General features: G+C 62.3%; 1 protein-coding gene and 2 long non-coding RNA genes across 5 annotated transcripts in view; 1 reads left to right on the top strand and 2 right to left on the bottom strand.

Moving 5' to 3' along the window:
* Positions 1 to 6,089: 6,089 nt before the first annotated feature.
* Positions 6,090 to 7,969, bottom strand: LOC138833209 (uncharacterized). Its single transcript, XR_011373845.1, has 3 exons — positions 7,792 to 7,969; positions 6,936 to 7,015; positions 6,090 to 6,837 (listed from the first exon to the last, which is right to left on the bottom strand). It is a non-coding gene; the product is annotated as an uncharacterized lncRNA (long non-coding RNA).
* A 6,794-nt stretch (positions 7,970 to 14,763) lies between these two features.
* LOC138833280 (uncharacterized) lies at positions 14,764 to 17,054 on the bottom strand. Its single transcript, XR_011373851.1, has 2 exons — positions 15,933 to 17,054; positions 14,764 to 15,351 (listed from the first exon to the last, which is right to left on the bottom strand). It is a non-coding gene; the product is annotated as an uncharacterized lncRNA (long non-coding RNA).
* A 243-nt stretch (positions 17,055 to 17,297) lies between these two features.
* Csnk1d (casein kinase 1 delta) overlaps positions 17,298 to 26,613 on the top strand; it is a 25,345-nt gene continuing 16,029 nt past the window's right edge. Inside the window, exons 1-2 of one of the 3 annotated variants that reach the window (XM_070031703.1) lie at positions 17,298 to 17,678; positions 24,305 to 24,415. In XM_070031703.1, coding sequence (XP_069887804.1) covers positions 17,603 to 17,678; positions 24,305 to 24,415 — 187 coding nt within the window. In that variant the 5' untranslated portion in view covers positions 17,298 to 17,602. The remainder of the gene's footprint in view (positions 17,679 to 24,304; positions 24,416 to 26,613) is intronic. The other 2 variants (XM_070031702.1, XM_070031704.1) reach the window with 2 other exon arrangements.

The raw sequence follows: 26,613 nt of genomic DNA, 5'->3' as shown, positions 1-26,613 counted from the left end.
GCTGCGGTGAACAAAAATAAAATCCCAGCAGCCCTCACCTCCCCACCAGGCTCTGCCCCCCACAGCCCCTCCCTCCCTACCCCCTCCCGCCTCCACCACAGAGGTAGGCACAGAGCACAGGTAGCTGCGAGCACTGACCTGCAGCAGTGGACGCTGACCTGCAGGAGTGGACGCTGACCTGCAGCAGTGGATGCTGACCTGCAGCAGTGGATGCTGACCTGCAGCAGTGGACGCTGACCTGCAGGAGTGGACGCTGACCTGCAGCAGTGGACGCTGACCTGCAGGAGTGGATGCTGACCTGCAGCAGTGGATGCCGACCTGCAGCAGTGGACGCCGACCTGCAGCAGTGGACGCCGACCTGCAGGAGCGGATGCTGACCTGCAGCAGTGGATGCTGACCTGCAGGAGTGGACGCTGACCTGCAGGAGTGGACGCTGACCTGCAGCAGTGGACGCTGACCTGCAGCAGTGGATGCTGACCTGCAGGAGTGGACGCTGACCTGCAGGAGTGGACGCTGACCTGCAGGAGTGGACGCTGACCTGCAGGAGTGGATGCTGACCTGCAGCAGTGGATGCTGACCTGCAGGAGTGGATGCTGACCTGCAGGAGTGGACGCTGACCTGCAGGAGTGGACGCTGACCTGCAGCAGTGGACGCTGACCTGCAGCAGTGGATGCTGACCTGCAGGAATGGACGCTGACCTGCAGGAATGGACGCTGACCTGCAGCAGTGGATGCTGACCTGCAGCAGTGGATGCTGACCTGCAGCAGTGGACGCTGACCTGCAGGAGTGGACGCTGACCTGCAGGAGTGGACGCTGACCTGCAGGAGTGGATGCTGACCTGCAGGAGTGGACGCTGACCTGCAGGAGAAGGCACCTGGCTCAGACTCAACTGGAAACCTCCCCATGGTGAGCTGCCCCACCTTGACCACCAGGTTCAGCCACGCCCATCCTGCACTTGAGCCACACCCACCTGTCCTGGAGCCACGTCCACCCACACTGGAGCCACGCCCACCACCGTGGAGCCGTGCCCACCACCGTGGAGCCACACCCACCACCGTGGAGCCACGCCTGCCTGCCCTGGAACCACACCCACACTGGAGCCACACCCACACTGGAGCCACACCCACCACCGTGGAGCCACGCCTGCCTGCCCTGGAACCACACCCACACTGGAGCCACACCCACCACCATGGAGCCACACCCACACTGGAGCCACACCCACCACCGTGGAGCCACGCCTGCCTGCCCTGGAACCACACCCACACTGGAGCCACACCCACACTGGAGCCACACCCACCACCGTGGAGCCACGCCTGCCTGCCCTGGAACCACACCCACACTGGAGCCACACCCACCACCATGGAGCCACACCCACACTGGAGCCACACCCACCACCGTGGAGCCACGCCCACCTGCCCTGGAACCACACCCACACTGGAGCCACACCCACCACCGTGGAGCCACACCCACACTGGAGCCACACCCACCACCATGGAGCCACGCCTGCCTGCCCTGGAACCACACCCACACTGGAGCCACACCCACCACCGTGGAGCCACACCCACACTGGAGCCACACCCACACTGGAGCCACACCCACACTGGAGCCACACCCACCACCGTGGAGCCACACCCACCTGCCCTGGAACCACACCCACACTGGAGCCACACCCACACTGGAGCCACACCCACACTGGAGCCACACCCACCCTGTCCTGGAGCCACGCCCACGCTGCCCTCCCGGCCGCTCTCAGCTTGGCGTGGGCCTCTGTTCACGAGCTGGGCCGTAGTCCTCCACCCCGGCTCACGCAGATCCACAGCTTCCAGCCCCTGAACCTTGGCTGTGGGCCCCTCCAGGCCTCTGGGCCTCACCCACCGGAGCCCAGGGGGACGGAGCCCGGGGGACAGAGCCCAGTGGTCACAGCCCCAGACCCTCAGCTCCATGGAAGGGAAAGCAACTTCCTGAGAGATAAGCAGACAGACCACAAGTTCACCGGGTCCCTGTAGTCTGCAAGACCCGGCGCAGTGACCACAGACCCGGCAAGCACACAGCGCCCCGCGCTCTTCCGTGACGGACCCCGTGTGACAAGCTGATTTCTGATTTCTGTGGAGCAGCCCCAGGGCCTTGGAGCCTCCTGGGACACACCAGGGCACAGTGGCCGGGTCAGTCCGCCCTCCACTCCTGTTCAGTGGAACACTAGAATTCCCAGCCAAGGCAACAAGGCAAGAAAAAGAAATAAAAGCATTTACAAAGGAAAGAAAGTAAATTATCCTAAACTAGACTATCCTAGACTAAAAAGCACACCAAAAAATTCCTAGATATAAATCATTTTAGCAACGTAGCGAAATACAAAATCAACACACACACGCGTAACTTTTCAATATACCAACAAGGAACATGCTGAGAAAACAATTAGAAAAACCATTTCATTCACAATGGCTCATATATATAAAGTTTATGTAATATAAACCTAGTCTATGAGGTAAGAGATGTCTACAACAAAAATCCTAAAACCTTGCGGAAAGAAACTAAAAAGCATCAGGAAGCCGGGGCTGCCAGCTCACTCCCGTGTGGGCCCGTGGGCCTCCGACCCCCAGGGCCGCGCCCCTCCCCACCCCAGGTCCTCAGGACGCCCTCAAAGCTCACCCAGCCAGGGAACTGGCTGCCTGAGGACAGGCCCTCTGCAGAGCCCCGAGCCCACACCTGCCCGGCAGAGCAAGGACAGTACAGCTTACCGAGCAGCCGGGCAGGCCGGGACACTGGCAGTTAGTTATGAGAATGCCCGTGTAGAAACGACGGAGCACAAAATACCAGGAGACGGCCCCGGCGGCAGAGGAGGGAGCAGCTGAAGCAGAGGCCAAGTCCAGCAGCCGGTGAAGGGAGAGTGACGGCGGGGTTTCCTGAGCTAAGACAGGGCTGAGGACAGTCAGGTCCGGACACAGCCTGGGCCCCCAAGAACGCCACAGCCATGGGGCAGGCTGCACTGGCACAGAGCTGAGCTTCCCAAAGACACCCTGAATTCAAGAGGAGGAGGAGGGGGAGAGCTCCGCTCCCGCATGCCCTCTCCAGCGAAGTCCCACAGTGGAAGGGAGATGTCTTGTCAGACATCCAGGGGGCTCCCAGGCCCACTCCCAGGATCACCCTTGCCCTGGCGGGGGGAGGCAGCGTTTCCTTCAGAGGAGGCTTAAATTCAGGAGCTCACTGCAAGGGAAATGAAAATCAGACCGAGACTAAAAGACCCAAACACACAATCCACATGAAAATCTAGGACTAACATTCTAGGTTGTGCCATCCCCAGGGAGAGGCCTGTGGAGACCCGGGGAAGCTAGGGTCCTGAGACATGTCTTGTGTCAGAAAGCAGATGGGGATGGAGGCAGGAAATGAGCCTGCGCCGAGACACAGGCGTGGGGCTCTCAGAACTGCGGTAGGAACCAAAGAGAAACGCGCCATCTTCTACACCAGCGGAATGGAGCGGGGAAGGGAGGAGACAGGAAAATGACACACTGGATAGACAGGAAGATGGCAAAACGGAGTCTGGTTGACCAATAAGTACAAGTCTGGATGGTAATTTACAATCATAGTCCTCTGGCACTGAGAGCAACCCATCACAATAACTGTAAATAGACTAAATTTGCCAATTAACCAAGACCCATCGACGTGTTGTCTTCAAAGGACCCCAAAGAGTTGGAAATAAAAGGGTAGAAATCTAAGAGGCAGACGTAGCCCAAAAGCAGTGATGAAACCTGTTTTCTGGTAAAAACTGAACGTGGGCGCTAAAAACACAGACAGAATACGTGTGCGCCCGACCGGTGCGACCACACAGCTACGTCAGCGTGAATTGCAGAGGCTGTAAGTCTGCTTTTCAAAATTCTCATCAAGCTGGAGGAAACACACAGTGCTGTGGTTTGGGCTGTGGCGTGTCACGTGTCGGGACACGGGCTCGGTGGGCAGGCGGCCAGGGGCGAGGCCGGCCAGCCTGGCCAGCTCTCCCAGCCCCTGGGACCCCCACCCCTGCCTCCCGGCGGCCTCTCCTGCAGCTGGGGCTGAACGTCCTAGCTGCCCTCTGTGAACAGGATGCCAGGCGACTGGGACCTCGTCACACTGTATCTGCCAAGACCCTCCTCCCAAATCAGACCCCACCCCTGGCTTCTGGCTGGCAGGAATTTAGGGACATTATGAAGCCCAGAACAGCGTCCCTTTGCTGGACTACTCAACTGCAGACGGGCCCATGCCATGACGGTTCTGCACCAGACCAAGCTGGTCCAGCCCAACTTTGTCCCCGTGGTCAGCTCCAGGGGGACAGGGCACAGCAGAGACCGGAGACAGCGAGCTGGACCAGGGTCACCACCTCCCCCGCAAACCACGCGACCCGGAGAGCAGTGCGGGGCTGAGCCCAAGATTCAAGAGCTCCCTGGGGGGCCAGGGTGCCGGGCAGGGGGGGGGCACATGCCAGGCCTGGCACGCGGGGGGCTCCGGGGAGAGGTCCGCATCTCCCAGCCCCGGCTGACCTGTGGGTCTTGTTCCCAGTGGACCGGTTCTGAGCCCTCCCAGAGATGGGGATACCCAGTTAAGACAGAGGAACTCAGGCCACGCCTGACAGAAGGCCAGTTCAGGAAGAAGTGGAAGACTCCAGTCAGGTGCCTTGTAGCTCCTCTGCCCAGGCCCAGGCCTGAGAGCTGTGGACGCACAGACACCCCTGGAGCAGGGCAGGGGACCCCCCGGGGCCTCTCCAGGCAGGGGGCCTGGGTGGAGCACACCGGCCGGCCTGCCCCTGGATGCTGGGCGGCCACGGACGCTCCTGGCCTGGGCCTGCACTGCCCACGCCTGGGGGGCTGGGGGCTGGGATTGCTCCCTAGTCCACCCGCCCCTCCCTCCCCGGCGCCTCCCTCCCCCAGGCACCCAGCCGCCTGAAGACAAGCCACCCGCCGGCACCTTGCCCGGCTGCGGCTGCCGCTGCGGCCACAGCTGTGCTCCCCAGCCGTTGGGCAGGAAGGACCTAGCCCCTGCGGCCTGCAGTGGCCCCACCGTCTCGGCTCCACCCCACCCGCAAAGGTCACCCTGGCGTCTGTGCACAACCTGTAACTAGCAGCACACACAACGGTCCCCAGCCCACACCTTGGCCGGCAAACCCCACGGTGACACGAGTGCTGGCCCTTCTGGGGGCTCAGCCCCAAAAAGGCAGGGACCCCGTGTGTAGGGCCCCGCCCACGCCTGGCCCTGCCTCCCGGCCCCCCCACTCCCCCACCCCCCCACCCCCCCCCAGCCCTTGGCTGGGCCCCGAGCTGGCCGCAGCCCTGCAGTTACCACAGCCCACCACAGGGCGGCAGCAGCGCCCCTGCCAGCGGTCCCCCAGGCTTGGCCGCAGTCATCGGGGACCTGGGACACCGACCCCTAGCAGCCAGAGGTAGGAACTGCCCTGGCCCCTCCCCGGGCTGGACGTGTACCCAGGCCAGCTCTAAGGCCCAGGAGCCCACCAGACCTCACTTGCAGGCCGATGTCAGGTCTGGAGCCAGCTGTCCCCAGTGCCACCCCAGGGCTCCGGCCCCCCAGCGCCACCCTCTCCTGGGTCCACCTTGGACATCGTCGCCTCTCCCTGTCCTTTCCCGCCCGCACGGTGCCCACGTCGACGTGGCCATGACCCTGCCTCGGGGCCTCCTACGGACAGGGTGGCCGCCTGGGAGGGATTGGTGGAGCTGGGAGGGGACCGGCCCCCTCCAGAAGGGACGTGGGAGCGGCGCCTCAGCCCATCCACATGGCTGCTCCGTCAGCCTGCCTGCACCCTTCCCTCCTTCCCTCCACTTCCTCCTCGTGTTCCTGTTTTGGGATTCTGGGGTCAAACTCGGGACCTTGCACCTGCGGCCCACCTCTATTCATTTTTCTTTCTTTTTTTTGGGAGGTCGAAGAGGGAAAGCGGGTGACGGGGGTGGGCTCCCATTCCCAAGACCTGCCACCCCTGGCAAACGCCAACCTCTGTCAGAAAGCTGAAGGAAAGAGCAGAGGAGCCATGCCAGCAGCGCAGATCAGCTGCCGCCGAGGCTGGGTGTGCCGGGAGGAGGCCGGCCAGGGCAGAGCCAGGCCACATGCGTGGCTTGAGGACACCAGCGCTGGGCACCTCTGCTTTGTGCCAGTCCTGGGGCTCGAATTCAGGGCTGAACGTTTTTTGCTCAAGGCTGGTGCTCTTACCACTTGCGCCACAAGGCCACTTCTGGCTTTTTTTTTTTTCCTTTTTGAATAGTTTATTAGAGATAAAGGTCTCACGGAGTTTCCTGCCCAGCCTGGCTTCAGACTGGGATCCTCAGAGCTCAGCCTCCCAAGTAGCTAGGGTTACAGGGTGAGCCGCCGGCGCCCAGCGCTTTAGTTACTTTTAAGGCCTCTGTACACTTCCCTCGTAGCTGGATGGCAGGTGCAGCTGTTGGTCCAGCGGGGAGGGCCTCCAGTGTCCGTCCTCTTCATCTCATGAGAGCAGCTCATGAAGTACCACGCCTTCCTCTCTCCTGTGGATATACTTGTAGCAGCCATACCCAGGCTGTGGGCTGTGCTCACAGTTTGTAAATGCAAGGACCTGTCTGGTTTTGTCAGTCTTTGCTTCATTTCCTGGCCTGCAGGCAACCCTTTTGTTACGATTTATATAAGTGTATTTCATTTTTTGTCATTTCAAGAGCTAATGGGGGGGGGCTGGGAAGGTGGCTCCTGCATGCATGAGGCCCTGGGTTCCATTCCTCAGCACCACATAAGCAGAAAAAGCCAGAAGTGGCGCTGTGGCTCAAGCGGTAGAGCGCTAGCCTTGAGCTGAAGAGCAGAGGGACAGCGCCGAGCCCCAGAGTCCAGGCCCCACAACTGAGAAAAAAAAAAAAAAGAGCTAATAGAGCTAAGCACAATGGCTCCCACCAGAACCCCGGGTACTCCAGCCTGGGCAAAAAGGTAGCAAGACCCACCTCAACCTCTAGCAGGGCGTGGGAAACTAAACAGGAAGGCCATGGTCCAGGCCAGGCTGGGCACAGGAGGTGAGACCGTCCTGCAAATAAATAAAGCAAAATGAGGCTTCGACATGGCTTCCGGTATACCACCGGCCGCAAGCACCAGAGCCTGAGTTGGACCCCATTATCTGGGGGGCAGAGACGGGGAGAACTGATGTCACACCATTCTCGTTGAAGTTATGGCCATGAGCAGCGCCACACGCCTGCAGCTCCAGCAATGGCTGCAAGGAGCCATTTGATCCCAGAATTGAAAACTAGCCAGAGCAAGACCTGGCCTCAAAAGAAAAGCAAACTGGGACTAACAGGAAAGATCCTCATCTGTGAAAACAAAGTGGGGTGCTGGTAGCTCAAGTCCGCAATCCTCGCTACAGCTGAGGAGGTCAAGATCTGAGGAGCCAGGCTCAAAACCAAGTATGAGTCCTGGTGGCTCCACCAACAGACACTTCCTGCTCTTGGCTGGACCAGGGCCGCCGGGGCCAGGGTGCCTGCAGGGTTGAGTCCCTCGCCTGTCCATGTCCTCGCCCTCTCCTATGCCTGGGCCTCCTCCTCCTGACAGGAGCAGGGCCTGTGCTTTGCTCACTTGGCTAGATGACCTCCTTAAAGGCCGTCTCTAAGGATATGCGCACTGGGTCCTGTGGAGGGAGGGCAGAAGCAGGGAACTGCAGGGGCCTGGCCTGGCCTCGGCCCAGAATGGAACCTTTCTCCAAGCAGCTACAGGTCCCTTCCTGGAGACCGTGCTGGAAACCAAGGTCATTGTTGGAAACTAAGGTCGTTGCTCCTCAGCTGACCGAACAAGATGGACACTGGTGCTGACCTGTGCATTGTTCATAGGAACACGTGTGTCTATGCATGTGCTCGCGTCTCCGTGAGTCGGGTCAGTCTGTCTCCAGTCCTACTTTATTGCCATCTGGGGCACTGTTGCTTTTCCTGTGTTCATCTCTAAGTCGACTCCCACTGACCGGCACCTACTCAATGGTCAGCTCCTGCATGTGTGTCCTGGTTCGGTGAACGTGGAGGGGCACACAGGCGAGGGTGCGGCCACGCGCAGCAGGCGGGGGCGGGGTGCGGGCACGCGCGGCAGGCGGGGTGCGGGCACGCGCGGCAGGCGGGGTGCGGGCACGCGCAGCAGGCGGGGGCGGGGGCGGGGTGCGGGCACGCGCGGCAGGCGGGGTGAGGGCACGCGCGGCGCCCTCTCTTTGCTCCCGCTTCCGCCCAGCCCGCTCCTCTCGCAGGGCTGGCTGCTTGGCGTGTGCCCGCAAGAAGTCTGAATTCCTGGGGCGCCCCATCTCCTGCGTGATTACCTCTACAAGGTTAAGGCTCGCTCGCTCTACTGTGTGGCCTGTGGGTTGGGACGAAGGTGTCCCGCCGTCTGTCCCCTTGGAGGACACTGTCATGCCGTCTGTCCCCTTGGAGGACAGTGTCGTGCCGTCTGTCCCCTTGGAGGACAGTGTCGTGCCGTCTGTCCCCTTGGAGGACAGTGTCGTGCCGTCTGTCCACCCTTGGAGGACACTGTCATGCCGTCTGTCCCCTTGGAGGACAGTGTCACGCCGTCTGTCCCCTCTTGGAGGACAGTGTCACGCCGTCTGTCCCCTCTTGGAGGACAGTGTCACGCCGTCTGTCCTCTTGGAGGACAGTGTCACGCCGTCTGTCCCCTTGGAGGACAGTGTCATGCCGTCTGTCCACCCTTGGAGGACACTGTCATGCCGTCTGTCCCCTTGGAGGACAGTGTCACACCGTCTGTCCCCTCTTGGAGGACAGTGTCACACCGTCTGTCCCCTTGGAGGACAGTGTCACACCGTCTGTCCCCTCTTGGAGGACAGTGTCACGCCGTCTGTCCACTCTTGGAGGACAGTGTCGTGCCGTCTGTCCCCTTGGAGGACAGTGTCATGCCGTCTGTCCCCTTGGAGGACAGTGTCACGCCGTCTGTCCCCTTGGAGGACAGTGTCCCGCCGTCTGTCCCCTCTTGGAGGACAGTGTCCCGCCGTCTGTCCCCTTGGAGGACAGTGTCCCGCCGTCTGTCCCCGTGGAGGACAGTGTCACGCCGTCTGTCCCTGTGGAGGACAGTGTCGTGCCGTCTGTCCCCTTGGAGGACACTGTCGTGCCGTCTGTCCCCGTGGAGGACAGTGTCACGCCGTCTGTCCCCGTGGAGGACAGTGTCCCGCCGTCTGTCCCCTCTTGGAGGACAGTGTCCCGCCGTCTGTCCCCGTGGAGGACGCTGCACGGCAGCCCCGCTGCCCCGCGCAGGTCCCCGTGCTCTCTGCTCCTCCCGCCCCTTCTCCCTGGAACTCCAGTGTTTCCTAGCGCTGTGCTGGGCCCTCCGGGCTGGCCGCCTTCACCCAGCAGGTGGCTTTGCCCCTTTCTGCCGTTGGTTTGTTGTGATCTGGGCGTGAAAAGCCTGCACGGGCTCAGGTATGGGGGACGTGGCTGCATGTCGACTCGGGGGTGTGTCCAGATGCGGGCCCCTGGCCTCACACTCACCCTGCGGCCCAGGGCGGCTGGTGTGCGGCGAGGGGGTGCAGCCGGCCCCGCCCCGCCCCGCCCCGCCCCGCCCCGCCCCGCGGGCTCCCCCGCCCCGCCCCGCCCCGCCCCGCCCCCGCCCCCGCCCCGCCCCGCCCCGCCCCGCCCCGCCCCGCCCCGCCCCCGCCCGCCGCCCCGCGGGCTCCCCCGCCCGCCCCGCCCCGCCCCGCCCCCCGCCCCGCCCCGCCCCGCCCCGCGGGCTCCCCCGCCCCGCCCCGCCCCGCCCCGCCCCGCCCCGCCGCGTGAGGCAGCTGCTTGGTCTGCCCTGTGACCAGCCTCACCTCGGCGTGTCCGCGTGATGCTCCACCCGCCCACCACTCTGGTGACTGAGCGTGCCGTCGCCGTCCGTGCCGGTGTCCAGCGGGGCCGGGCGGGGCCGGGTTAGCGAGGGGCGCCCTGGGCTTGCGTGACGCCACGGCCTTTCTTGGCACCTCTTCGTGTGTAGCCCCCCGACGTGTACGGGTGGGTGTGGGGCTCGAAGGGAACACTCTGTCTACTCAGCTAAAGATCCTTGAGGTGTAAACACGATCTATTCCATCCCACCAACGGCTCCCCCGGGCGGCCAGTTCCTCGCGGCCTCTCTCTTCGTCCACTGCAGTGACTCGTGCTGATGCGAACCTGACCCGCAGATCCATCCATCCAGCGCAGCCAGGTCCCGCTTCCCCATGTGGTACTTGGCGATTTCTCTCTCCTAAGTTCCTCGTGAAACAGGCCTTTTGTTTGTTCTGCTGGGCGCCGCGCTCTGGACGCCTCCTTCCCTCCCTCCTGGCTGGAGCATCTTGTCGGGGCGGGGGGCGGGGCCGCGGCGTGGGAGCCCGCGGGGCGCGGGGGGGCGGGGCGGGGGGGGCGGGGCGGGGCGGGCGGGGGGGCGGGGCGGGGCGGGGCGGGGCGGGGCCGCGGCGTGGGAGCCCGCGGGGCGGGGGGCGGGGCGGTGGCGGGGCGGGGGGCGGGGCCGCGGCGTGGGAGCCCGCGGGGCGGGGGGCGGGGCGGGGGCGGGGGGGCGGGGCGGGGGGACGGGACGGGGCGGGGGCGGGGCGCGGGGCGGGGCGGGGCGGGGCGGGGCGGGGCGGGGGAGCCCGCGGGGCGGGGCGCGGGGCGGGGCGGGGCGGGGCGGGGCGGGGCGGGGGCCGCGGCGTGGGAGCCCGCGGGGCGGGGGGGCGGGGCGGGGCGGGGCGGGGCGGGGCCGCGGCGTGGGGAGCCCGCGGGGCGGGGGCGGGGCATGGGAGCCCGCGGGGCGGGGCGGGGCGGGGCGTGGGAGCCCGCGGGGCGGGGGCGTGGGAGCCCGCGGGGCGGGGCCGCGGCGTGGAGCCCGCGGGGCGGGGCGGGGCGGGCGGGGGCGGGGCGGGGGCCGCGGCGTGGGAGCCGCGGGGCGGGGGGGCGGGGCGGGGGCGGGGGCGGGGGGCGGGGGCGGGGCGGTGGCGGGGCGGGGCGGGGCGGGGGCGGGGCGGGGCGGGGCCGCGGCGTGGGAGCCCGGGGCGGGGGGCGGGGCGGGGCCGCGGCGTGGGAGCCCGCGGGGCGGGGGCGGGGCGGGGCGGGGCGGTGGGAGCCCGCGGGGCGGGGCGGGGGAGCCCGCGGGGCGGGGGCCGCGGCGTGGGAGCCCGCGGGGCGGGGGCGCGGGGCGGGGCGTGGGAGCCCGCGGGGCGGGGCGCGGGGCGGGGCGTGGGAGCCCGCGGGGCGGGGCGGGGGCGGGGCGTGGGAGCCCGCGGGGCGGGGCGCGGGGCGGGGCGTGGGAGCCCGCGGGGCGGGGCGGGGGCGGGGCGGGGCGTGGGAGCCCGCGGGGCGGGGCGGGGCGGGGCGGGGCGTGGGAGCCCGCGGGGGCGGGGCGGGGCGGGGCGGGGCGTGGGAGCCCGCGGGGCGGGGGCGGGGGAGCCCGCGGGGCGGGCCGCGGCGTGGCTGCCCGCGGGGCGGGGCGGGGGCGGGGCGGGGCGTGGGAGCCCGCGGGGCGGGGCGGGGGAGCCCGCGGGGCGGGGCCGCGGCGTGGGAGCCCGCGGGGGCGGGGGCGGGGCGTGGGAGCCCGCGGGGCGGGGCGTGGGAGCCGCGGGGCGGGCGCGCGGGGCGGGGCGGGGCGGGGCGGGGCGGGGCGGGGCCCTCCACCCCCTGCAGCGCTGTCTGCTCACTTTCCATTCCGGTGGAGGGCCTCCCCTGGCCCTAAGTGCCCGCTGACCCCTTCCCACCCACCCTCCACCAACATCGGCCTAATTCCTCCCCGTTTACCTCGCTGCTTTGGTTTTCTCTGAGCTGCCTCACGTTTCTGGATCTTGGTTGGGAGCAGAGCTGGTCTGGAGCCAGCCGACCTGCGCCTACCCTCCCCCCTCCTCCCCCCTCCCAGCCACCGCCACACCCTCCTCCCTCCCACCCTCCCTCCTCCCAGCCACCGCCACACCCTCCTCCCTCCCCCCTCCTCCCCCCTCCCAGCCACCGCCACAACCCTCCTCCTCCCACCTCCCTCCTCCACCCACCCTCCCACCCTCCACCCTCCACACCCCTCCCCTCCCTCGCCCTCCTGCTCTCCTCGCCTCCAGCCCTCGCCCTCCTCCTCCCTCCCTGCCCTCCCTCCTCCTTCCCCCTCCTCTCCTGCCCTCCCTCCTCCCTCCTGCCCTCCCTCTCTCCTTCCTCCCTCCTCTCTCCTCTCTCCTGCCCTCCCTCCTCTCCTGCCCTCCCTCCTCCCTCCCTCCTTCCTCCCTCCTCCCTCCCCTCCTGCCCTCCCTCCTCTCCTGCCCTCCCTCCTCTCTCCTGCCCTCCCTCCTCTCTCCTGCCCTCCCTCCTCTCTCCTGCCCTTCCTCCTCCCTCCTTCCTCCCTCCTCCCTCCTCTCCTGCCCTCCCTCCTCCCCTGCCTGCATGCCTGAGGTGTGCGGCCCCTGCCCACCCCGCCCACGCTCGAAGCCCCTGGGCCAGCAGGGCTCACCCCTTCCCGAGGGAACCTTCCGACCTGGCCGGGGCTGGACTTGTCTGGCTGTCTGGAGGCGGCCGTGGGGAGTCCCCGCCTCCACCCCACGGGGACCGTTTCACCCCGAAACCTGCCTGGGTGTGCGGACCTCAGCAGAGGGGCCGGGAAGCCCCTCACTGCCAGATGACCCACCTGCGGAGCCGCATGCGGCCTGCAGATGACAGGGACAGTGGGTGCTGGGCACCGGGCGTTCCTGTGCCCTCCCTGCCGGCCTGGAGGCCCAGCCACCTTGGGACACCAGGCTGGACTTGGCTCCATGCCCCCAAAGAGGAGCAAGACCTCGGGGGCCAGGAATGTGGGAGCATGGGACATGGCGGTGCAGCCCGGGTGGGCGGGGACACGGGACACCCAGAGTCCTCCCCCATCACGGAGCACCGCGGATGCTGCCGGGACCCCCCCCCCGCCTCTGGAGGGGCTTGGCATGGGGGGGAAGGGCAAGTGGGGGGCTGTCCAGGAAGCTGGACAGGAGGTGATGGCGGAGGGGACCCCTGGGACTGCTGCAGCAGTGACCTTCCCCCTGGGCCTGGGCAGCGCTCATGGGGGGCAGCCTCCGGTTATGAGGTAGAGGTCAAGTTCAAAAAGCCACAAGCCCGTGCACGCACTCAAGAAGCTTTGGCTCTGAGGATGATGGTGTTGGTGTGGGGTGCAGCTGTGAGGATTGAGCGAGGCCCAGGCCCGGGCTGAAGGGGCTGCCAGGCCTGGGGCTCTCTGGCGGATGCCTGGAGGCCGCAGCCCACGGCCCAGCCTCTTCGCGGGGAGGGGACAGCAGAGGTGGCACCTGCTCATGTGGACACATTAGTGTGGAGAAGGCTGGGAGCAGGCCAGAGCTACACCAACCGCCGCTCGGCTCGCTGCTGGAGAGCCAGGCCCAGGCAGCAGCCTCTCCTGGGGCTCTGGTGGGGGTGGAGTGGGCGCCCGTCACCCCAGGCCCCTGACCAGCAGGCTCCGCTTTGGCCATCCTGCTTCCCATGCACAGGGCCTGGACGGCCGGCAGAGCCCCTCCCAGGGCAGCCCCTGCGCCTCCCAGTGGCCCACACGGGTTAGGAATGGCCTTCTGTGCTCTGGGCCAGCGGGGCACCTCTGCGGGCTCTGAACCAAGACATTCCCCGGGCGTGGGGAGGAAGCCGAGGCCTTACCAAAGGGCCCTGGGGGCTCCCCAGTGAGGGCAGCAGGTCCAGGCCAGTGCCTGGAAGGCCACCAGCCCTGCAGGCTTGGGCCGGGGCACCAAGCAGGGCAGGGGCCTTGGTCAGCACAGCTTTCTGGCAGGAGCCGCCATCCCCAGGGGCCACGGACTCTGCCTGAGCCTCCAACAGCACTAAGCTCAAGAAGGGCTTCCCGAGCCGGCGCGCGCCTGAGCCCCACTGGCCCTGGAGGCCATTGAGATGCCGGGGCCCAGGACAAGAAACGGGCTGCTCCTCGCAGCGCCACAGCTCGGCTCCGAGTGTCCAGCGCACACCAGCTCCGTGCAGCTCCACAGCTCGGTTCCGAGTGTCCAGCGCATACCAGCTCCGTGCAGAGCGCACAGCTGGACGCCCACTCCACAGCTTGGCTCCGAGTGTCCAGCGCACACCAGCTCCTCGCAGCGCCACAGCTCGGCTCCGAGTGTCCAACGCACACCAGCTCCTCCCAGCTCCACAGCTCGGCTCTGAGTGTCCAGCGCACACCAGCTCCGTGCAGAGCGCACAGCCAGACGCCCACTCCACAGCTCGGTTCCGAGTGTCCAACGCACACCAGCTCCATGCAGAGCGCACAGCTCGGCTCCGAGTGTCCAGCGCACACCAGCTCCTCCCAGCTCCACAGCTCGGCTCCGAGTGTCCAGCGCACACCAGCTCTGTGCAGAGCGCACAGCCAGACGCCCACTCCACAGCTCGGCTCCGAGTGTCCAGCGCACACCAGCTCCTCCCAGCTCCACAGCTCGGCTCCGAGTGTCCAGCGCACACCAGCTCCGTGCAGAGCGCACAGCCAGACGCCCACTCCACAGCTCGGTTCCGAGTGTCCAACGCACACCAGCTCCGTGCAGAGCGCACAGCTCGGCTCCGAGTGTCCAGCGCACACCAGCTCCGTGCAGAGCGCACAGCCGGACACCCGGTGCCCCGGCCCGGATGGAGCCCCTCCTCCCCACCCCACTCCCTGGCCTCTTCAGAGGTTCACTTCCTGACTAGGGACTCCAAGCCCTCCGTGGTATGGCCCAGGCAGGCTGGGTCTCTGGTCAGGGCTGGGCCTGGCCCCAGGGCTCCTGCTTTAGCCCTGCTGACCGCTCTCCAGAGGAGGCCACTGGTCCTGGTGCCCACAGAGCCTGCACCAGGGCTTGCAGAATCGAGCCTCTGTTCTCCACGTTTATTTAATCTCGGGAGCACGTGCTCTGGGGCGCCCGCCCGCCATCCTGCTCTGTCCACTGGGCCTTCGTGGGCCGGGCAGAGGCAGGCAAAGCAGCAGCTCATCCCTCGCCCTCCGGGCGTGGCTCAGGGCCGTGTGGTCTTTGCTGTGTACTCATCAGGGCTGGCATGAGGCTCTGAGCACCGGAAGGGCTGCTTTCCTCCGCTTCCGGGGCCCGGTCACCTGTCCCTCCTGGAGTTACTCCTGCCAGTGGCTGGGCAGTGCACGCGCGTGCGCACACACACAGGTGCCCACACAGACACCCACTCAAATCCCCAACCCCACTGTCAGCTCCCCTGAGAGCAACCGGGAGCTACAAATGGCACCCTGGACCCTGGACCATGCTCCCCCCGCCCCCCCGCCCCATAGCCTTGTCCGGTTGGTAACTGCCATGCCATGTTCTGGGTGAGTTGCTCTGTCCAACTTCGCCATGCACCGAGGACAGGAGCCGACAAGCTCCTGCTACCCCGTGAGTGGAGACAGACACTGCTGGAGTGGTCTCTCAGAAGTCTCTCCAGAGGGCTCCCTGGGGACCTGAGGAGGGACGGAATCCCAGATGCTGCCGGGCCTCGGGTCTGGCAGTGTCTTTGCCAGGCCTCTGCCTTCAGCCCCATGCGGCCTTCTTGGCGCTCCAGGTCTCCCAGGCTGGGCACCCGCAGTGGAAGGGGTGGAGGACCTGGGCACAAAGGCGCCGTGGGGCACCACACACTCACAGCTCCCCCACGGGGGACGGGATGGGAGCCCCACCCCTGCGCCCGGGGAGGGGAGAGGAGTGGGCGGAGCAGGGCCTGGGGGGGGGGGCAGGGGGGGAGCCAGGGGCTGCCCGTGAGGTTTGGTGAGAGGAGGTAGGGCACGCAGAGCAGGAACATGAAAGCATCTGTGCTGCACCTGAGGGGAAGGAGACGGGACAGGCAGAAACCCACGCCCGGCCCACCAGGGCTTCGAGAGCTGATCTGAAGGCCGTGGACCGAGGTAGAGCAGCCCTGGCCAGCCTGGCCACAACTGGGAGCCCAGGGTGGGTGTTCGGGGGAGGGGAGGCACAGGCCGGCCGGCCAGGGCCTTGGCTGGGAAGTGGTCAGGAAATGGGGTGCGGGGACCCCGGGACAACACCGTACCATGCCATCCTTCTCGGGCCAGACTGGCCTTTGGCCTGTGAGGCTGGGAGCCTGTCCACAGCCACTGACAAAGCGCATGTGGGCGACGGGTCTTCACAGAGGGACAGGTCTGCACAGGACGGGTCTCCACAGGGGTCAGGTCTCCACAGGAGAACAGGTCTCCACAGGGGACAGGTCTGCACAGGACGGGTCTCCACAGGAGGACAGGTCTCCACAGGGGTCAGGTCTTCACAGGGGACAGGTCTTCACAGGACAGGTCTCCACAGGACAGGTCTCCACAGGACAGGTCTTCACAGGACAGGTCTCCACAGGACAGGTCTCCACAGGACAGGTCTCCACAGGACAGGTCTTCACAGGACAGGTCTTCACAGGGGACAGGTCTCCACACAGGACAGGTCTGCACAGGGGACAGGTCTGCACAGGGGACAGGTCTCCACAGGGGACAGGTCTCCACAGGGGACAGGTCTCCACAGGGGACAGGTCTTCACAGGGGACAGGTCTCCACAGGACAGGTCTTCACAGGGGACAGGTCTCCACAGGACAGGTCTCCAGAGGGGACAGGTCTCCACTTGGGATATGTCTCCACAGGGGACAGGTCTATATGGGACAGGTCTCCACCCGGGGACAGCCTCCACCCGGGGCGGCCTCCACCCGGGGCGGCCTCCACCCGGGGCGGCCTCCACCCGGGGACAGCCTCCACCCGGGGACAGCCTCCACCCGGGGCGGCCTCCACCCGGGGACAGCCTCCACCCGGGGCGGCCTCCACCCGGGGACAGCCTCCACCGCGGGCGGCCTCCACCCGGGGCGGCCTCCACCCGGGGACAGCCTCCACCCGGGGACGCCTCCACCTGGGGACAGCCTCCACCCGGGGCGGCCTCCACCCGGGGACAGCCTCCACCCGGGGCGGCCTCCACCCGGGGACAGCCTCCACCCGGGGCGGCCTCCACCCGGGGCGGCCTCCACCGGGGCGGCCTCCACCGGGGCGGCCTCCACCCGGGGCGGCCTCCACCCGGGGCGGCCTCCACCCGGGGCGGCCTCCACCGGGGCGGCCTCCCAGCAGCTCGGAAGTCCGGGAGAAGCAGGCCTCGCCTCCCATCCCCACCCGGGCTCGCGTTTCCCGGCCAAGGCACCTCCCGGAGGTCTCTCCCTGCTTGGGGAGGAAAGGCGGCCCTCCTCGACTTCGCAGGGGTCCACCGAGGGGCCCAGGCGCGACCCCCCGGGTCTGCGTGGGGAAGGGGGAGACCGCGAAGCCGGGGCTCCGGTCCAGAGCCGCTGGGCCTCGCGCAGGCGCACGGCAGGCCCCGCCCCCAATTGCGCGGCCCCGCCCTGCCGGGGTTGCTAGGGGAAGTGACGTCATAGCGCGATGGCGGCGGCTCCTTTAGGCAGCTGAAGGGGGATTTAGGCCCGGAAGATCCGAGTCCATCCGCGGCGGGGAGAGGGCGAGCGGGGCCGGCGGGGGCCGGAGCAGCGGCGGCGGCGCTCGGACTGTCCCATCCGCCCCGTATTGAGGCGCTGGGAGCGGCGGGGCGGCCGGAAAGCGATGGTGAAAGCGGGGCCGTGAGGGGCGGAGCCGGACGGGACCCGCAGTAGCGGCAGCAGCAGCGGCGCCGCCTCCCGGAGCGCAGACCCAGGAAGCGGCCGGGCGGGCAGGAGCGAGCCGCGCCGCCGCCATGGAGCTGAGGGTCGGGAATCGGTACCGGCTGGGCCGCAAGATCGGCAGCGGCTCCTTCGGAGACATCTATCTCGGTGAGGCCCGTCCGGGCGTTCGGAGCGGGCCGGGCCCGCGGGCGGGGTCGCCGGGAGGCCGGGGCTGCGCGGGCGCCGCCGGGCCGCAGGCCGCCCGGGGCCAACGGCCGGGCGGGGGGCGCGGGGCGCGGGGCGGGGGCGCGGCGCGGGGCGGGCGGGGGCGCGGGGCGGGCGGGGCGGGGGCGCGGGGCGGGCGGGGCGGGGGCGCCCGGCCGCCCTCCTCCTCCGCCGTAAACAAAGGCCCGGCGGCCGGCGGGGGTCGGGCGCCCGCGGCCCCGGCCCAGACCCGGCCCCGGCCCCGGCCCAGACCCGGCCCCAGACCCGGCCCCAGACCCAGCCCCGGCCCCCGGCCCCGGCCCAGACCCGGCCCCAGACCCAGCCCCGGCCCCCGGCCCAGACCCGGCCCCGGCCCCCGGCCCCCGGCCCAGCCCCAGACCCGGCCCAGCCCCAGCCCCAGCCCCGGCCCCGGCCCCGCTGTGGCGCGGCCCCGGGCGGCGGCCCCTCGGAGGGGAGCCGCCTTTGGGGCCCTGGCCGGCCCCCCTCCTCCGGCCCGGGCCCGCCGCGCCGGCCTGCGGAGCCCGGAGCCGACGGGAGTTAGAGCTGAGGTGAATGCCCCGCCAGTGTTGGCCCGGGCAAGCTGGAGGCAGGGAAAGGGGCGAGAAAGTTGCCACGGCCTCCGTCTCCGTGCGGGCCGGGGCTTGAACTCGGGGCCGGGGCTTTGTCCCCGAGTCGTGCCACCGCCCCGCTTCCGCCCGGGAGGAACGGCCTGGCTTGGAACGGCCGCCTGAGCGCCTGGCGCCACCCGGCTGGTCCTCACTTTGGACTATAATTCTCCAAGTAAACTCGAAAAAAAAAAATGTTTGGGTTATGTCAGATTCACAGAGAAAAGGTGTGCACACGTGTCATTAAAAGTTGGCTGACAGCTTCTAGTTGGCGGCTTTTAAATTCGTTTTGCTGTGCTTCTTCGTGGAATTGTACTCGGATTGTTCCACACACCGTGATCGCGAGCACTTGCAGCCTGCCAGTGCTGTGCGGCTGGAGGAGATGCGGCCTGTCTGGGGCAAACATGTTTGTAAAGCAGCCGGCTTCTGCAGGGACTCCTCACTCCACACTCCACACTCCACCCGTCTGTAGGACCTTGGGGCTGGTCAGGTGTTGAGGTGTCCTCGGTTACATTTGCTACCTGGGTGCACAGGGTAACTTCATCATGTGCTGCCTCGATGCCTTTGAACCTATACTCCTGCTAAGTAAAATCTGCTTTAGAGACGTTGGGGTTTTGCTGTTTAAATATTTATGACCAGGTAGTTAGCTAGATGTCTTCTCTGCAATGTTTAGGAGTCAAAAGTGCTGGGCACATTGAAGCTGCTTGGCATATTTATAGAACAAATAGATTTTGGCAAAAGTTTTAACCTTAGGATCTACTGGAAAGTTAATAGCCACCCTTTCACAGGCATCAAAAGGTAGGCATTTTGAAGCCAAGCGCCGGTGGCTCACGCCTATAATCATAGCTACTCAGGAGGCTGAGATCTAAGGGTCATGGTTCAAAGCCAGCCTAGGCAGGAAGGCCATGAGACTTCAATAAACTACTCAGAAAAAGTTGGAAGTGGAGCTGTGGCTCAAGTGATAGAGCGCTCCTTGAGCAAAAAAACCTCAGGGGACAGTGCCCAGGCCCTGAGCTCAAGCCCTAAGGCAAAATATTAAAGAAATTAAAATTTTTAAAAAAGGTATTTTAGACCATTGGTCTCAGAGTCCTTGCCCAAACACTTTGTGCTTTCTGAAGATGACCAGCACTTCACGTGTGGTGTGGCTGTCACACAGCATTCGGGTGTGGGTGCTCCTCTTGGAGACGGGGGCCTGGTGAGGGCTCACTGCGCATTCACTGTGCTGGCCACACAGCGGGCACTTGGCCAGGTGGGCTGACCTCCAGAGAGGTGTACCTGACTTCCTGTGTGTTCTGAAGTGGATTGCTACAGTTCTGGGGTTGAGTGCCCTGTGACTCTGCTTGCTTGCTGGCTTGAACACTGCTAATCTTTCCATCTCATTGTCTCTTTGCCCACATTGCTATGCTTTCAAGTCTTACTGAGGAACTAAAACATGAGATATTGCTTAGAAAGGCAGGTCCTGGGGGGAGGAACCCCTAGAGGCAGAGGGCTGGTCTGAGCCATGCAGCGTATTGGCTTATCCTTACCACACTGTCCGCCATGACGAGAATTGAGGAATTGGGTCCTTGTCTCCAAGGCTGTGTGGTGTGTATTAAAAGTAGGAGGGTAATTGAGACCAATCCAGTTGCTGCCTCAGGATTTCTTATAAAGCACTCCACTCTCCCAGTGGGGCTTGCCTTGTTTTGAGCCTGGCTCTTGGTTTTGGGTTTTCTGCTTGGGGCCTTGGACATCCAAGGTGGATGGAGCTCTGAGGGAGGGAAGACCATGCCCTGGTGATGTGCTGTTCAGAAGGTTGGTCTGGCGCAGTGGTCCTGCACATTAGCATTCATGTTGAACCCAAAAACGCCCCTTCAGAGAGTAACAGCATCATGACGCTGATTCTAAAGACCAAGTTTCCAAAAGTCCAATCTCAGTCTTTATTTAAGCCAGTCTGATGTGGAAGGCTCTTCAGGGGTAGGCCGTGAAGGCCCCACAGCCCACGCTGTAAAAACACCTTGGCAGGATGATGAGCTTGCTGGTTTGAGGCAGCCTCTTAACCCTGTGTCCACCCCTGTATTAGCTTATTGCTGTTAGGGTGAAAGTGTGTGGGGTTTTGTTTTGTTTTGGTTGAGGCTGTGGAAACCAGAGATCCCTTCACTTTGGCTAGCACCATGCCACTTAGACACATGATAACACGTTAGAACAGCTAATATTTTGTTTTTTGCCAGTACTGGGGCTTGAACTCAGGGCCTAGGCAGTGCCCCTGAGCTTTTGCTCAAGGATAACACTCTACCGCTTGAGCCATAGCAGCAATTGCACCTTTTTCTGTGTCTGTAGTGCTGAGGAATGGAACCCAGGGCTTCATGTGTGCTAGGTGAGCACTCTACCACCGAGCCACAGTCCCAGCCCTATGGGACAAGGTATCACTGGTTCACTGAAGACAAGATTCCCTAGGTACGGACACTGGTCAGGTTGAAGAGGAGTACTACTTCTAGAAAAGCAAAATTATGCCTCTCAAGCTAAGCAGGTAAAAGCAGGTGGTGAAGTCTATGGCCCTAACCCAGCGTGTGCTGTACTGGGGCCGGCCGAAAGGCACGCTGAGTGACCAGCACAGATGCTAGCAATTTCCACTGAGGACTGTCTTGTCAACAAGCAGGAGTCCTGGAACAGAAGGGCAAAGGCCACCTCCCAAGGAACTAACTGCTGAGCACGGCTGCCTCCACTGGAAACGAGCCGGCACAACACCTTCCTAATGCAAAAGTAGCTGCCATGGTATTCAGACACCCTAGCATGCTGCTGCAAGAGCCATCAGGTAAAAAGGAACAGAGATGAAGGAGAGACCAAAGAGTGCTTAAGCACTTCATAAAGTCTGAGTATTCCATCCACCCAGGTGAGGCTCAGAGACTAAAGCACAAGTATCAACTGTGGGCAAAAAACTTTCATTCTACCTGTCTGGTCCTTAGACCCTACCATCTAGGAGACAAAAGCAAGAACGGAGGCCTGGCCCCAGCAGCTGCTACTCCTACACTGATTCCATCCATGCTGGCTTTTCCATATCACCACAGACAACCTGGCCTTCTGCCTCCCCAGCCTCCCCTCTCCTCCAGAAGTCTTCCCTCCTAAAGACAGATAAATGAACAAGACAGAAAGAAAACAAAACAGCAACAAAGAACCTTGTTTCGATTTTCTGGAGTTCATTTCCATGAATATTACTTCACATGATCAGACGCACACAGACATTGAGCCTTTGTCTCCTCTCCTAAGGATACCCTCCTTTGGAGCTAGGATTGTTGACTGTGCAGAGGGATGAGGTTGTTGGGGTAGTAAATGTCCTTATATAAACAGTCAACCTGAATAAACATTTCTCCTTGTTCTGAATCTGGCATCCAGAACTCAAGCTATCTTTTAAATATTCAATTCTTTCTAATAGTAGTCTTGGATCTACCTGTGATAGAAAGCCATGTTTTATAATTTCCTTTTTTTTTTTTTTTTTTTTTTTGTCGGCCGTGGGGCTTGAACTCTGGGCCTGGGCGCTGTCCCTCAGCTCTTCAGCTCAAGGCAAGCTTTCTACCACTTGAGCTACAGTGCCACTTCCGGTTTTCTGGTGGTTTGTTAGAGATAGAAGTCTCACAGTCTCTCCTGCCCGGGCTGGCTTTGAACCATGATCCTCAGATCTCAGCCTCCTGAGTAGCTAGGATTACAGGCATGAGCCACCAGCGCCCGGCCTTGTTTTATAATCTCAAATCTGCAAACTGATGTGTTTTTCATTGCTGTTTTGTTTTGGGGTGCCGATCCTGGAGCTTGAACAGGTCATGGCCTGGCACTTGTTCCTGAGCTTCATTTACTTGAGGCTAGTGCTCTACCACTTGAGCCACAGCTCCACTTTTGGCATCTTTTTTGGTAGGTAAGAGTCTCATTGACTTTCCTGCCTGGGCTGGCTTCAAACCTCGGTCTTCAGATCTCAGCCTCCTGTGTAGCTAACTTACATAAAGTATAATTGAAAAAAGAACATTGTTACCAGTGCTAAGTTGCCATCAGCCTTCCTCCGCGCGCCTTACTCTGCGTCTGCCCTCTGGTGGCAGTGTGAGGACTGCACTGTGAGCAGCATGGCCAGTGGGCTCAGGAGGTGCCACCAGCTGGCAAGGTGCAGTGGCCGGGCTGCAGACACCTGAGTCTGTTTTGAGACACACAGAACACACAGCACTCTTCTGAAGCTTCCCGGCAGGGTCTTCTCACTGAGTAGGTGATGGGAGTTGCTCTCGGGCCCCGGGGTGGGTGCTGCTGCCAGGTGCTTATGGAGGCTGTGTGCAGCGCCCCTGTGGCCTTCGTGTCCACGCTTACATCTTTGTTTCCTGGTTCACGAAGAGATGGGATTCATGATGTGTTCTAGAGAGCCAGTGGTCATTGTCCCCAACTGTCGTTCTTGCAGGAGTGATCGTCAGACGTGAGCTTGCCACAGAGCAGTAGAGCTTGAGCTCTCTGCTTTCCTGAAGGTCCTGGTCCATCTGGCTGGCCAGCCAGCCGGCCCCAGGCTGTGGTGCTGGCCCAGAGGCTGTGCTGTGTGTGTGATATCGGGAGGTGCTGATGTAACTAGTGAGATGAGTCACCCTTCCTCTGGCTGGCGGCTGGTGACTTCTGTGCAGAGTCCAGGTCCTTAAAGGAACTCAGAGGTCATTTTTCATTTGCAAGTACATTTTAGATGAAGTCATTTCTCTTGTAATTGGGTAGATTGTCCTGGTTGTAGACAATCAGAATAAGATGTATTTATTACCTGTCTTGTCTTTGTTGAGTGGTAAGTGACGTTCTTGTCTTTAGCATGATCACCAGCAGTGGTCCAATGCAGTCATTCTTGTGGATCTACAGCATTGGCGGCGGGCTTTGGGCCGAAGCTTGCCTAGAGGTAGCTGTCCGAGCAGACCAAAATGACTTCTGTGGTTCTTGGTTGTTCCCTGGACTGAGGGGGGTCGGCAGCTGGGTTGTCCTGATGCTTAAGTTGGTCTGGCTCCACCTTTTCCTGTGATTCCGTGTTGAGTGGCTGATAGCACCTTTGTTTCCTCGGTTCTCTGGGAGATACACAGCAGATCCCCACCCCATCTCGGTTGGCAAGAGTAACTCTGTCGGGGGGGGGGGGGCGGGCAGGTGGCTAGCCAGGGTGCCCTGCTCCCCTCTCCTGTACCCAGCACAGATCCTACTGGGCTAAAGCATAGATTTAACACTTCTACATGAAACCTGATTTTTGCCTCAAACTTGTAGGCTAGCTGTCATGGCGTTAGACTAACAAAAGGTGTGCACTCGGTGTGTCGTGTGGTGGTGGTGTGTGTACCTGGTGTGTCCTGTGGTGGTGCTATTGGGGCCTTGGGACACCTTTTGGTCTGGTGTCCCCAGAGAGGGAGCGAGGAATCTGTTGGTCTGATTGAGGACCTTTGCCAGGCTTGTGACGGTTTAGAGATTACTCTGCACCTTGGGGGGACTCAGCTGGCCGCAGATGGCCCAGCGTGAGAGTGGTAAATGTCGTACCTGACTAGGCCCAGGCTGTGGTGTGAGGAAGGCATGTCTCCCAAAGGGCACCTCAGCCGCTCCCCAGTGCCTATCAAGGCAGCACAGGAGACAGCCTGGAACTGGGCCACAGTTCATTGGGTGGGGTGGGAGGTGCGGGGTCCGACAGATGGGACTCATAGGAAGGTTCAGGCCAGAAAGGGCAGGGCCTGGACCTCTGGTGACTGGAAGTAGTTGGAAATGGGTGCCTAAAAAGGCTTTCTTGAGCACTTTGAGAGTAGCTCTCCACAGATGTCTATGACCTGGCAGTACCATCACACAACAGAAGGGAACGAGGACCCGCTATTTGGTCCATCGCAGAAAATGAAAATCAGTGTTTGTAAGGAATGGCTCATGGGCAGTGCACCAAAGGGTATTAAGTAGATGTCTCCATTCTGCGCTGAGTGGACACCACATGGATAATGTGTGTGGTTTTCTTTCTTTGCCAAGGTACGGACATTGCTGCAGGAGAAGAAGTGGCCATCAAGCTTGAATGTGTCAAAACCAAACACCCTCAGCTCCATATTGAGAGCAAGATCTACAAAATGATGCAAGGAGGAGGTACGCCCTTATGAAAGCCTGGGTTGGGTTGGGTTTGTTTTTGCGGGTACTGGGACTTAGGACTTCACAGTTTTGCTTGGCTTTCCCCCCCCCCCCCCCCCGCCGTTGCAATCTACCACTTGATCCATACCCCCAATTCTGGCTTTTTGCTGGTAAATTGTATATACAAGTCCTTTGTATCTGTCTGCCTGGGCTGGCTTCCAACTGGGATCCTCAGATCTCAGCCTTCTAAGTAGCCAGGATTACAGGCGTGAGCCACTGGCAGCCAACAAAGGCCTTGGCTTTGCGTGGTGAGGGAGAAGCGCCACAAGTCAACGCTTCTGGTTCATCTAGGGAAAGGCAAGGGTCTACTCACTGCCTTGACCAGATCTTTGTGTTCAGAGACTTAGGCACTGAAGGCCTCATTGGTCAGAAAGAATCAGTCTTAGGCTTTTGTTTAAGTACCGCCGTTTTTGGCTAGAAAGTAGTCTGAAGCCCAAGTTTGTATGTCAGAATACACATGTGGGCTTATGATGTGATATGAGTGTCAGCCTTGTTTGGGGTCTCCTGAGGTAGTCCCTGGTACTGCCTGCTGGGTCATGTTTTCCTTTGAACTTTGGGAAGGGAGGCTTGGAACATTCTGGGCTCCAGTTTTCTCTTGGGTAGGACAAAGATTTCCACCTCAGCCGCCTCAAGCGTATCCACCCCAAGGCTTTGAGCACTGAATTCAGTTGGGCCAGGTGTAGAGACGCTTCCACCTTAATCTTAACAGTCTTTTCTTTAAGAATTCTCTGGATTTTACAATAATTTGACTAAAGGAGCAGAAGGGAATTTACTAGGAAATTTAGAACCATGAAAACATGGTAACATTGAAGAATGAGTCTTGCCAATAGAATTCTTCTGGAGGCCCAGTCTCAGCCTGAATTGGAACCTATTCTGTTTGTTTGGGTTTTTTTTTTTTTTTAACTGTATTTTTTTTGTCTTTTCTTTTTTGGTACTGGGGATCGAACCCAGGACGTTGCACTTGCTAGGCAAGCGCTTTGCCACTGAGCTACATCCCAGCCCTGGAACCTATTCTGTTTGTTGGTTTGTTTTTGTACTTGTCCTGGGGCTTGAACTTAGAGCCTGGGGTATGTCTGTCCCTTAGCTTTTCCATTCAAGGCTGGCGCTCTACCACTTGAGCTGGCTTTTTTGCTACCTAATTGGAGATAAAAGTCTTACAAACTTTCCTGCCTGGGCTGGCTTCAAACTATGATCCTCAGATCCCAGCCTCCTGGGTAGCTAGGATTATAGGCGTGAGCCACCAGCACCCAACTGTTTGGGTTATTTTGAGACAGGGTTCTGTGTGTCCAGGGTGGCTTTATGCTCCACATCCTCCTGCCTCACTTCCTGACTGCTAGGATTACAGGCTTGTGCCCTGTCACACGTGTGTGCTCATGATCTTTGTATTGTGAGCTACTCTACATTGTCAGAGAACACACATGATATGCAAAGTATCTTAGGTATTGAAGTGCATGCTCGTACCCCCTCCTCCCCTTGAAGAGCCCCTGGTTCCCCTGGGCGCCTGAGCACTAGTTTATCTCCACTGGTCTTACCTACTCCTGTTTTCCAGGAAGCTGGATGGATGTTTTGGTTTGCAGGGCTGGGGATCAAACTCAGGACTTTGTTACATGCTCTACCACTAAGCTAGATACTCCCTCGTTCTGTCTTTCAGTTATCTGAGTAACAACGTTGTCTAGAAACATTGTCAGGCTTAATTGTTTTAAAACTGAGCTGCTGAAAAGTGTGTGTGTGTGTGTGTGTGTGTGTGTGTGTGTGTGTGTGTGTGTGTGTGTGTGTGTGTGTGTGTGTGTGTGTGTGTGTGTGTGTGTGTCGGTCATGGGGCTTGCACTATGAACCTGGGTGCTGTCCCTGAGCTCTTCAGCTCAAGGGCAGCACTCTACCTCTTGAGCCACAGCAACACTTCCAGTTTTCTGGTGGTTTATTGGGGAGATGAGAGTCTTCATGGACTTACCTGCCTGGGCTGGCTTTGAACTGTGATCCTCAGAGCTCAGCCTAAGTAGCTGGGATTACAGGCGTGAGCCACCAGCACCTGGCCTAGTTTTAAGCTTCTTAGAATTGGGCCATTAAAGAGTATTTTGCAGCTGGGCACTAGTGGCTCACGCCTGTAATCCTAACTACTCAGGAAGCTGAGATCTGAGGATCATAGGACAAAGGAA

The sequence above is a fragment of the Dipodomys merriami genome, unplaced genomic scaffold (genome assembly GCF_024711535.1).
Source record: "Dipodomys merriami isolate MVZ:Mamm:240054 unplaced genomic scaffold, mDipMer1.0.p SCAF_202, whole genome shotgun sequence".
Classification (NCBI taxonomy): Eukaryota; Metazoa; Chordata; class Mammalia; order Rodentia; family Heteromyidae; genus Dipodomys; species Dipodomys merriami.
Note: the sequence above shows the minus strand (reverse complement) of the source record. Positions and strands in the feature narration are given on the sequence as shown.